Raw genomic sequence first — 12,571 nt, 5'->3', positions numbered from 1 at the left:
GAGGAGGCTGAGCTCCAGGGAGGTGACACAGCTGGCTGAGGAGTCTGGACAGGTCAGGACCCTGTGGCTGGGAGCACATGAAGGTGAAGTTGGTAGGGATGTGCAGGTAAATATCAGTCCTCAGAAGTTTTCTTTCCATCCTTCAGGATTCGTTTCTGAGATGTACAGGTTACATCCTTGAAAGTATATCAAGTCATGATCTATTTTAATAGAAAACTGTTTACAGCCTAATAAAGTGATGTTTTGTGAAAGCATCCATAAAACCATTGTCTTCTAGTAGAGCTTTTTAGCATGCCATGTATATGTCCACTCCCTGGTCTGAATCTGCCTGAGCATTCTGTAAGTACCAGCTTATTATTAAGGGATGTTATATATTAATAGCAGCATCCAGTTAATGCCAGGAGCCTGTGTACAGGCTGCTCTCCAGATAGGAGACACAAGAATCTGCCATAACCCACCCAGTTTGAGCACATGGATTTACACCTTGTAGCAGTGCTGTGGTAAGTCTGAAGACAAGCACTCCCACTGGGCAGGATAAATACAGATGTGACTGTAGCAAAATATGGTTTCTCCTCCCCAGTGTCCTCTGTCCTGAGCCTGGAGTGGCAGTGGGGTTGGCCTGGAGGTGCTGCTGCCCTTTGGGACCTCCATGGTCATGCCCTGGGACAGGCAGCTGGGGACAGGAGTTTTGGGACTGGGCATCTTCATAACCGCAGCATGCCCCAAAAATTGTGCAAGGTTTCCAGAAATAATGCTTCTAAATGATGGATTTTGTGGGCTTCTGGAAAAGGAAAGTTACCCTCATGGATAGCCACACAGGTATGAAAAATAGACACATAATGCTGTGTGGACACAGCCCCTTATCTGTGTAAGAAGAATGTGGGGGTCTGTAATTACTTTCCAATTCTAGTGTTTAGCCTCTGAAATTTGCGAGATTTCAGAAATTTAATCTCTATGTATATATTTGTTTAAATATCAACAAAGGTTTTAATCTAAGCATATGACTCTGACAGCTTGAGCTTTATGATAAGCACTTTATTTAATGAGCTTCAAAATAAAAATACAAGAACTGCTGACATGCTTTCAACCATAGGCTAGATGGGTAATTGTCACACTAATTCTCAATCTCTTTATTACCTTACCATCTTGGAATTATCTTATATATATATTACTGCATAGTTAAATTTATATTTTCATAGTAATTAAATAGCATTTTATTAGCCTGTGTCTTTTTTTATCGCTTCTAAAATCAATTCTCATTTGAGATGCTGAAAATATGACTGAGACTTTAATGGCAGGGAATTGTTCAACATCCCAACCAAAAATGAGTATTTGAGGCTAATAAAATTTAGCATCTTTAGAGCATCTAGAACTGAAATTCTTCTTAATGGCAATAATATTCTATGCCTCATTATGCTTTCCATCAGTGACAGTGGGTTAATAATGCCCAAGATGATCTCTTCAAAACATTGCTTTCTTGGCATTAGCATTGAACATTAGCATCAGAAATGTAGCATTTTTCACTGCATTTGGTAGTTACCAAACTTGATTTATGTCAGGGCTATATTACTGCAGTGTAAATTATTCTCTTGCTTAAAGCTTATATTGCATAGCTAATTTTTTTTTGCTAGTGCAGTGTCACTCTTGGTATGCAAATCACGATGACAAGCAGAAAAGTTTGGCAGGGACAGGTAGGGGATTTCTTCTTGATTTTTTTCTTCTCCTTATGCTTGCACAGTCTTGCCTGTCTTGCTGCTGATTGTTCTGGTCCGGAAAAGATGAACTTCCATCTGCTCTTTTAAATAGTATTTGTCCTTTGTTAGAAATCCTGTGGCAATGGATCATAGGGAATCGAGGGCATTGCTTTGTCACCACCAATCTCCTGTCCCCTGCCCCCCCCCAGCAGCACTAATGGCCATTAGCGTTAATTATTTAAAGTTCCTTGTTTTGCTCACAGATCAATGTTCAGTGCCAGGTTGTGCACCCCTGACTCCACTACTTTACCTAAACCTCATCTTTCCAAGTGTCTGTTTTCTTTGATACAGCCTTTGGTTTTTATTCAGCACCGTGTAAGTGCTATTTAGAAAGCTTGAAGGTTTTATTTTTTTTCCAGGCAGGAACATTTTCTCTGTAAATGTTAACCTTGGGACACAGTCCGAAATCTTTATTTTCTTGTGTTTTCCTTCATCTCCAATTAATTTTCAGCACTGGTGCATTGTGGGCTGCAGGTGACATAAGGGCAAAACCTTCTGGGTGACCTTTCCTCTTAGACTCACCTATGGCTTGTTTTGCTCTTGGATATAGATGGTCCACAATGACCATCCAGGTGTGATGAGTTAAGGAACTCTGAGAAGTGAAGGTCTGAAATGGCTGTTGTTCTCTTTGATGTGCAAAACCACCCCAAAAATGAAAAATGTTGAGCAGTATGCAGACGTTGTAAGCCATACATAAAATGATAGTGAGGCCTCCAGACTTGCTCTTAGCAATTCCAGGAGCCTCTGTCCTGTGGGTGGGTTGTGCAAACTACTGAATTATTCCAACTTCAGTTGAAATCCCGTTGAAATATATAATTTGTGTCTGTGTGTGGTGAAAAGTGTATTCACAGCAGCTGGCCTCCACGTGTCTGAGCTGTTGGGGTGGGCTGACTGCATGACTCCTGTAGTGCCATGAGATAAGTCTTCCTTAGCAATCAACTTCAGATAATTTTGTCCCACAATCTCTAAAACACAAGGCTGTGGCACAGGGTGTGTTGTGTCTGGTGTCCATTTAGGTAATTTTGGTTTGTTTGTGGCCTTCTGAGCTCTCACCAGCAGCAGGCACAGGCTGTGGTGTGGGTTTGTGGTCACACATTCCATTCTGTGTGTGCTCAGAAAAGCAGAGTTTTCCATGTTTTGTGGTCCTCCCGTGTTACTTAGGTTGCATAAAGACAAAGGAGTTGAGGAAAAAAATGTCCCGTTAAAAATTGCATGTTAGAAACAGCAACACTTGAGGTCAAGTTTTGTCCCCATGTGTTCTTCCATGAACTCATCATAAATAGGGTTAGCAGCCTTACAGCTTCCCAAAAGTTTTCCCACTCAAGACTGCACAGTTAATACAAATAATATGAAATAAACTGAATTACGGATTTAATTCATGGGTCACATCACTCACAACATAACACAGTGCCATGCAACAGAAGTACATCTCCTCATGGGTAGTGGCATTAAGAGTGCTGAAGTCATGCTGCAAAACTTGCTCAATGATTTGTGTTTTTTCCCCTATGTTACAAAATGTAGTTGAGCAGATGGATGCAGCCAGCTGTACACAGAGCTTTAGGGAGTACTGGGGAGAAAAGAGAGAGGGTTTTGTTAAGATAAATGTAATAATCTCTGTGATAATTAGTTTAATTTAGATCCCTGCATCTGACTCATTTTTGACTAACCTTGTATGAAGTCTTTCTTGCTTTGCTCATGGGTCTGTGAATTTAGTTTGATTACAATCCCTTTTTTTGTTCTTTTGGATTGCTCACTGATCACTGATATTTTTCATTAAGCAGTTGCTTTATTACATTGTTATTTAGAGGGAAGTAATTTGTGTTTTCTAATTAATTTAATTCTAGGCACATTTAGTAAGTAGCTACAATGAGCCCATTCAAGGGGTTTTAGGTCATATTGACATTGTTTACCAGATGTGCTCGTTTGTTTTAAAACATTGTTAACTCTGTGGTGACAACAGCCCCGTGTGATTGCTTGACTCTTCCATCTTCTCTAATCTCTATCTCCAAAACCCCCTGAATTTAGAAGATGCATTTCAGGTACTAGTGAGAGATGTCTATAGGTATCAAATCACAGGGAAATTATATTTCAATGTCAGCATAAACTATTACTATTCTGGCTTCTCCTAGCCAGGGATGTGAAGCCATTTATAGAACCACCAAAAAGCTGGCTCATGCCAAAAAGATGCAGATGGGGTGTTCAGTCTATGCTTGGCCCATTTACCTCTGAAAACTTGCAGTGAGGCTTCAGGAGAGAGCGGGGCAGCCAGGAGGATGAGTTTCCAAGCAAGGCATGGCATGAGCAGTGCTGGAATTCCATGTTACTGGAGTCCTAAGGCCAGTGTTGTAATTCACAGTTGTCACTATCCCAAATTCACGGGCTTGGGAAATGTTTTCACCAGAAGCTTTTTGGAAAAGCTCAGCATTTCCTTGCTAGTGGAGCTCCCAGGATTTGGTGTTCATCTTGGTGTTCATCTCTGTTAAATACTGTATCCATTCCATCATCTGAGTTACACCTATCATTTGCTCATTTGGCCTGCTGTGCCAGGAACTGGAGTTCTAAAATGAGACCCTAATTAGATGAATAAATAATATTTTCACAGGAAAATGTACAGGCAGGTTATTCCCCTGACTATAAGCTTGTCCCGTTAAAAACTACCAACATTTGTTAACGTGTTCTGCAGTCACTTATTTTGGTAAGAAGTAAATTATTGCTTGTTCTGCAGCAAAGTCTGGCACAGAGCTGTGACACTGTAAGATTCACTGGCCTCTGAAAGACCAACCAAACAAAAGCCTTGATGTGTTTTCCTTTATTTTTCAGCTGTTTTCCATCTCTTTGGGGTTGGAACAGCCAACATTAATGACAAACTTTGAAGGAAAGGTTTATTCAGTAGTTCATACTTACTAAATTTTAACATTTAATGCTGGTGATGCAATAGACTGAATTCTGATAAAATTTGACCCAGCAGCTCACCTGCATTTGCACTTTATTTTTTGAAAGGAACATTTGAAATGTTGTTAAATCTTTTCTGTCTCTTGCTGGTCTGTTAAGGGTGTGTGTGTGCATGGGGATGTGTTCCATGTATTGATTTAACAGGAAAGATCATCTCTTGGAAAGGGAGAGTAAACGTGTGTGCATGCATGTGGAATGAGGGAGAGAGAGAGGAGAATCTGTATCTGTGTGTTTATCTCTGTGATAAATGATGCCTGTTAAAAATGTGATTTGCCATGAACGTTATGAAGTGTTTTCCTCTTTAAGGGTATTATACAAACACAGTCCCCATCAGCAGAAATGAAGCTGCAGTCTCGATTGTTTAGTTCAAACAGTTTGATGTTTCATTGTCCCTCAATCAATCAGTGCCTGGAGGAGTATCAGCTATTGGCTGGGAAGGCATCAGAGTGACATGCAGAGCACAGATATTCCTCAAAAGCTTGAAAATATTTCATTTAAAATACTCCTTACAGTAAGCATCCCAGTCTGAGAGTAGCAGCAAAGTGAGCTCTGATTATCATTTTTAATTGTGGATCTTCCCTGTTCAGTGCTAACGTCTCCCAAATTACCTTAAAATAAGCATCTTCCTAGACAGATTTGTAATTCACTCACACTGCTTGTTTTATTCTCTGTGTAAAAGTTATATGAGGGCATGGGGTTTAGAATAAACAAAATGCATAAAGTAGAAAACGTAATGCGGCATAAATGCCACATAAATCACATCCTAAAGACAAAAGCAGATTTCAAACATCTGAATTACTGAGCACTTAATGTGGAGTGTAATCTGTGTTTTGGTAAATGTTTGTTTCTGGAGTGTCACCCAGAGAAAAAAAAAAATACGGGGGGTTTCCTGTCTCTTTCAACAGCAGGGGGAAAGGGAGGTCTTGACCCCAAGAAAGAGTTTTTCCTGCATTGTAGGTAAATCCCCAGGCAAGTGTTTCCTTTGCTGCTGGCAACTAGGCTCTATGCACAAGGAGCTGATTGAAATATCACTTGAGTTCTCTTGCTCATCACAGACTGAGTAAGAGGCTGCTTCAAAATGCAAAATTATCCTTGAAAAAACCTTCCCTGCTGCCCTCCCGGTTTGTTCCTTTACATCACCTGCAATCTGTGTAAGCCCTGCTTCTCCAAGCTCCCTAGCATCCCCCCCAGGGGTCAGGGCACTGGTAGTGCTATTCTCAAGCCACAGCTCTCTGAAATTGTACCTTACAGATAAAATCTGAAAGATTTCCACTTAGGATGGACAGGAAGGAAAACCTGTGTTTTTTCAGTAACATTCATAATTGTAGGGAGAAAAGCTTATTCTTCCTCATGCTTTTGTTTTCCTTTGCCCAGCCCACACCTCTCAGCTCAAACCCAACGCACATTTTCCGTTCCAAAAAAAATCAATTCCTAGAGAAATACTTTTTTAAAAAATCAACCTGTTCCCCCTGCGCCGCTGCGATTGGTCCGATGAAAACCGCCGAGCCGATCGCGTCAAGAGGAAAGAGCCCCGGCTTAATTGTGAGCTAAACCTCCTGTAATCCAGGGGAGCGTTTGAGATTCTGCCCAGGCAGGCGCTGGGTTTGGGCAGCGCTGAGGGCTGTGGGTTTCTCTCTGCAGCACAAGGCAGCATAGCTAATGCAGAGAGAGCTCTCCCCCCGCTGCCGCTTCCCCGGCTCTCGCTGGCTCTGCCTCTCGCCGGGCTTTGATTCGATATGAACAGACTGCTAACTCCGGTGCCAGAGCGAGAGCTGACATAACTCTGCAGATGGCTACCTTCGGATGATACACCTAGGGAGTTTTTTTTCTTTAAGGGAAGGTAACGCTTAATGCTAATGTTTATTTTTCCCTTGTTGCCATTTTTCAGGACTGCCAGTCCCAAAGAAGAGCCCAAAGTCGGTAAGCACTTTTCAGCTACTATTTCTGTCTGTTTGTCTGCTTTGAAGGGGAAAAAGCATGAGTTTGGCTTGTTTGCTTTCTGGGTCTCGATTGTTTTAAGTTGTCTTTCTGTTGCAACCATGATTACCTTGCACGGCTCCTGCTGCATGGGGAGGTGAGAGGGGGATGCAGTACGGAAGGGGGATTTGTTTGCAAATAAAGCCTCAGGTTTACAAATCCGCTTCCCTGACAGATGAGCTCCTCTATCATTTAACTTACAAAAAAAAAAAAGCTATTGTTTCCTTTTGGAAAGATGGGAGGCTCCACCTTCTTGCCAGATACCAATTCCTGTCGGGTGCTCATAGGCACCAACCTTTTCCATTAACTCAATGAGTTTTCATGAGAACCTTTGGCTGAATTATTAACAGAATGGGAAAGCATGCACCTTGTCGTGAGAGACAAAGCATGAACGGAGCATGGTTACAGTTCCCAGGGAATACAGCCAGCTGTCCGAGTGCTCCAGCTGCTCTGGAGGCATTTCCATACTGAGCAGGATTGTCCTGCAGGTGTAAGATTCCTCTTAGAAGGAAGATCTTTTAGAAAAGAAACAGCAGAACAATATTTCCTTATCCCCCGAATGTATTTCCATGTAAAGCTGTTACCTGGAAACATCTTAGCATCTCAGCTAGCAGCATGGAAGCTGTGATCTCAAGTATCGTTAAAGCTCCATGAATGATATTATGGAAGAAATTAATGTGCTATTTGTATGCAACCAAAAGCAATGTTTTATTTTTAAAGGGAATGAAATACCTAAAGCCTGAAAGTTTGCACTAATCTGTTGGGAGTGGGGGAGAGACAAAATTCTCTGCCAGGAGCTTTGGGGAAGCAAAGCGAGTGAGGTATTTGCCGTGCTGTAAGATGGTGTGAAACTTCACCAACAGTCCCTGGTGGTGCCAAAACCTGCAGCCGGGCACAGCCCACCTCGCCGCAAACCTGGGCGAGAGGTTTGGGAGACGGCTGAGCAGAAGGCTCTTGCTTTTAAAACAAGCTCTCTGCTCATCCAAAAAGAAAGCCCTGAAATAATTAACGTGATTCTGATGGCTTAGGGCAGCGCTGATTAAAGTCATGTGAGCCCAGGCCTCTACCATTGTCAGCTCGCATTAATGTTGGGAGGCAGAAGTGCGGGGCGTGCTCCTCGCGAATCGCGGCGCTGTCAGCCCCTGCCCTCGCCGCTGTCACACGCGGGGGCTGCTCCAGCCCTCGTTGAGCCAGAAGCGAGTGTGTAAAATACAGACGTGTCTGGCACGTTTCTGTTCCCTGCCTCCACTTTCTCCCCCGGCTGGAGCAGGATTGGCTGCACGCGATCTGGGCTATGACTTCTGTCATTAAAGCAGCCCTAATCCATCAGCCGCGGTCTTCCCCAAGCGTGGATGCTCCCACTTTGCCACACACACAGCGGGATCCTGCTGTGTCAGGCACCTCTCTGGCTGACAGCTATGCACAGTGAAAATCTGAGCAGCATGTAAATCCATGGCAGGATAATCCAGCCTTGGTGAACAAAGAGGCTGCTTACAAACAGGTGTAGCTGTGCAACAACAGATTTCTCTCTTCTGTTTGCTCTGAGCAGCCTGTCAGCCTGGGGAAAGCTGGCATTCCTTCGCGTGCCTCTCCCAAGCCTTTTCAGGGTTCCTTCAGTGATTTTTTCCTAGGGTCCTAGGTGGTGCTGTTGCCTCTAAAGCACAGGATTCCCAAAAAGCAGAGCCTCCTGTTCCCCTGGCTGCACTGGGGGTCATCACCAGCGCAATTAGCAGTGATGTTGTACTCCTGCAGCATCGCGAGCAGCCGCTCCTCAGAGGGCAGAGCCAGCGGGGCACAGCCGCTGCAGCCGCTCCTTCCACCCCAGGCATCGCTGGCATGCAGGGACTGAGCGTGGAAACCTGGGGCAAAGCGCCTCGGGACATCTCCAGGGTGGATTTTCACCAGCCCCGGAGCTCGTGTGGCCAAGGCAGCAGTCAGAGGCAGGGAAGAGGTGCTGTCTAACACTGTCATCCTTGGCTTGCTGAAGGGCTGCTGCTCCACTGCAGGGAGCGCCATGTCCAGCCTGACCTTCCTGGCCGTGAGGATTCCCACTCAAGACAGGCAGGAGCCAGTCCTGACCGGCTGGCACGGTCCCTGTCTGGGATCCCATCTCTGAACTGTGCCCATGTGTTTCCTGGGGATGCCCTCAGTCCCAGGGACTCCCAGTTTGCTGCTGCACTGGCAGTGATGGGGTGAACACAGGAGCTGCCATCAGAGCCGTGTGCCAGGGGCTGTCTCCAGCCCAGCAGAGCTGTGGGGCTTGGGGGGACGTGCTGCCCGTTGCCCCCATGTCCTTTGCTCAACATTTCCCTTTTCCAGCGCTCCTTGTACAATAAACAAGCTGCAGTTAGAGGACAGCACACATCAAGCTGGGAGCAGCTGGCTTTGATCTCAGCTCGTGCTTGATTTTTGTTTCTTCTGCTGCATCAGGGAAGTCACGACTCAGGTGTCCATCTTCTGCTTTGCTCAGGAGATGAACCCTCTCTCATTCCCTGATATCCTTTACCCAAGCCCAGACACCTTCCCCATTTACTGCCAGGGGCTGGTATTCCTTAAACAAATCCTATTTTCTGTTCTCAGCCCCCAGTCCTGCATTCCCCAAAGGCCAACTTCAAGCTGTTTGTACCTCCTGGCTGTGGTGAGGTGTTAAAGCTGTGGAGAGGTTTGTTGGTCCTGGGGCTGTGACACAGCCTGGGAAGTTTTCTTGCCTTCAGCTCAATTTTGCTGGGCTGTATTTTTCAGTCTGTATGTATCTTCTGGCAGACTTTGCTTTTCTCAGATTTTAAGGAGAGTTTTTCAACCTTGGTGAAAGAGCAAATTTAGTAAAAAAACCCTTTCTAGCCATACATGGGACTGGACACGTCCAAGTTCTTTATTCCCTTTTCCCTCACCAAGGACAAGCTCCCAGCAGCTCTCTGTGCTGCTCCTTTTTTCTTTTAATTTCCTATTGATTATTTTTTGCATGAAAATGGATAATATTTTGTATTGAACATCAACAGATATACATTTTAAGCGTGAAAATTCTCTAGTATAGCATTTTCCCCTGCAATTATCCTGGTATAACATGGATGAGCACAAACTTTTTTTTTTTTGTCCTTTTTTTTTTTTTTTCCTTGTTGCTTGCATCAAAATACTCCACAAGGGGGCAAAGATTCCCACTTCCAGCTCAGTTTGCTGTCACTGCCAGGACCAGCTTCTCCAAAAAGCTCTACAGCACAAAATCTGCAGCTAGATCATCAGAAGATGGGATCACTGCAGGGGAGATAAAATGCTAAGCTCTTCCAAAAATCTGATGTTTTTCTTTTGGATTTAAATAAGTGCATTGTCAGCATAGCTGACTTGTGACCAAAAATGCAATTCCTATGCACAGCTAGTCCCAGACAAGAGATTGGCCACTTTTTTTGGGTGGATAAGCAGCACCAGGAGCTCTGTCAGTGTCCTGATTTTGGAATAGAAATTGGTTTCACAGCGAGTCTGCACAGGACTATGTTCAACCATCTTCATTCAGAGCCCAGGGGCTTGGGTAGGGCATGAGAAGCTCCAGCTTCCCACGTATTTATTTTGTGATGGCTGTAAAACAGAATCAGTATTTTATCCCATTACTGTATTTAAGTGTGCAGTCAGCCTGAACGGACTTGAGGTACTCACATAGCCTTGATTTCTAGCCACTTTTGTAAAGGTCCTTCTGGTGAGCCACTGATGCTTATCAGCAGCTCTGGAGAAGATCTCTCAATAATCGGGGGTGCTCAGGTAGTTCAGTGGCCCAAGCTTTTCGTAGCTCCTGGCAGAAGTCAGTACAGCTCAGCTGATATGAAAACCCTGATCAGCCACTCAGGGTGAGCTCAGAACCTCCTGCTCTGTCACCAGCCAGACCCTGAGCTCCTCTGCTGCTTTCCTGAGCAGACAGGACCTGTGTGTGAACTGTGCAAGCAAGATTCAGACCCAGGAGGATTGCACCTGAAGCTGGGCACAAGGCAGGAGATGGACAAGCCATCTTTTCATTTGGTCAGCTCATCCCTCTTGGGAAAGCTCAGCTTTTTGTTTACCAAGACACAAACCTCATCTGAGCAGTGCCCGTGGCAGGAACCAGGATGGTCAGACCCCTGCAATTCCTCATGGCTGTGGTGTGCTAAAGCTGCTGCAGCATGTGCAAAGAAGTTTGGTTCCAAACCTTTTTGGCCCCCTCTGGTGATATGAAAGTCAATAAATGTTGTCTTTAATTAACTGAATTACATTTATTCCTTATTACCATGGTTTTGTTGCCCTTGCTCTGGTCTCCCCTCCTAAACAGAGATGTTTCAGGCTTTTTGGAGTTATTTTTTGGAAAACCACCAGTCCCATCAAAGAGGTTGGTTATCACCTGTTTCTTGAAAAATACCTATTTTTGCAATTGCTACTCTAGTTTAATTAGAGGTAATTTTGCTTGAGATGTGCTGTCACTTCCATTTGCAATCCAAATACAAATCAGAATTCACAGTTTGTTCAAAATGTAAACCTTTTCTATCACAAAGTGAGAGCCCTTTTTTGAAGTTCAAACTTTGTTTCTTTTTAAATCAGCTTTCAGAGAGTTCTCATTATTTCCCTAAGGGCTGAATAAAGCTTCACATTTTAGTCCCTGTCCTCCACATTCTGTAACCAGCTATTTCCAGTGAGATTGGCCTGAAGTTTCATAGGATTCTTGTAGTTATTTTAGTGGTTTGGCCAAACAAACCAATCCAGATGGCTGGACTGAGAGATGTATTTTTTTTAAGTTGATTATCCCCAGCATAGCTGCTTTAAAATGGCTTCATTAAAAGTTGAAGGGCTGCATGTGAATTAGCTTCATTTACCACTTAAAAAGCTAAAAATGTTGGAAATTGGTTTAGATATTTGTATTTGAAAGTCTGCAGATGAGTAATCACAGCAGGTAAGCTTTGTTCAAAATTGCTTTAAAGGACAAAGGCAATTTCACATTCTAGTCAGTCGAGATACCCTTTAAAAAGATGCTGGTGGTAGATCAACAACTCGAATGCAGGGCTGAAAGGTCAACATTATTTGGGCTGTTGAAGCTTGGATTTTTTCTCAGTGTAATCCTGAAGAATATATAACCTCACAATAAATTTACCTGGGGTTTGGGGGTTTTTAAGACTTTTAAAGAGGGCACTTTGTATGGTTACTTTCTCCTCTGTAGTTAATTCAGCTGTTCTGTGATGGAGCGTTGGCTGCCTGGGGTCTCGTGTTCAAGTGAGCCAAGGGGTGCCCAGACCTGTGGCCAGTGAGCTCCCCATGCTGATCCAGTCTGTGTCTGCTGCTGGCTTCTCTCCCTACCCCAGCCTGGCTTCCTAGAGACAAGTACCTGAAAGCACAGATTTCTGTTGCCGTGTTTTCAGATACCCTCTGTCAGCAGGAGGCTTTAATTCCTGCCTGAGGTTTATTGGTGTTTGTAGCTGACCCCTTTTAGCTGGGAAACAGTGGATGTTGGATAAACAACCTGTGAGATGCTGTTTTTCCAGCAGCCCTGGGAGCACACTTCCCTGGTCCAGAGCAGGTGGGAGATTGCACTCAGCCTTGGTGGCAATCCAAGGTTCATCTCAAAAGAGCATTAAAAAGCATTTGTTGCACAGTCTGGGGAGCTCTTGTTGAGGATTTTGCTGCATATTGACTAGTACAAATCCTGGCAATGCAAATGTGACTTGTGCTTCATTTGAGCACACAGTTGTGAATTTGAGTTAAGAACTGTATACCTTGCCTAGCTAAATAGTAAGCAGTCAGAACTCTTGACAGACTACTTTGGAGTAAGCCCTGAGTTTGATGGACGCATTTTAAATATATTTAATTGAAACACATCAAACTTCAAATAGACATTTTCACATTTGTATAGGTCTGTAGAAGTCCCTTGGATGCTCTGG

General features: G+C 44.0%; 1 protein-coding gene across 20 annotated transcripts in view; it reads left to right on the top strand.

Moving 5' to 3' along the window:
• The window catches only part of MAGI1 (membrane associated guanylate kinase, WW and PDZ domain containing 1), a 331,729-nt gene that overhangs the window by 287,346 nt on the left and 31,812 nt on the right, over nt 1-12,571 (top strand). For all 20 annotated transcript variants that reach the window (XM_084214795.1, XM_084214798.1, XM_084214791.1 and 17 more), the window contains one exon: nt 6,595-6,626. In XM_084214795.1, the coding sequence (XP_084070921.1) occupies nt 6,595-6,626 (32 nt within the window). The remainder of the gene's footprint in view (nt 1-6,594; nt 6,627-12,571) is intronic.

This window comes from Fringilla coelebs (genome assembly GCF_963513975.1).
Source record: "Fringilla coelebs genome assembly, chromosome: 13".
NCBI classification, from domain to species: Eukaryota; Metazoa; Chordata; class Aves; order Passeriformes; family Fringillidae; genus Fringilla; species Fringilla coelebs.
This window is presented reverse-complemented; position numbering and strand designations above follow the sequence as displayed.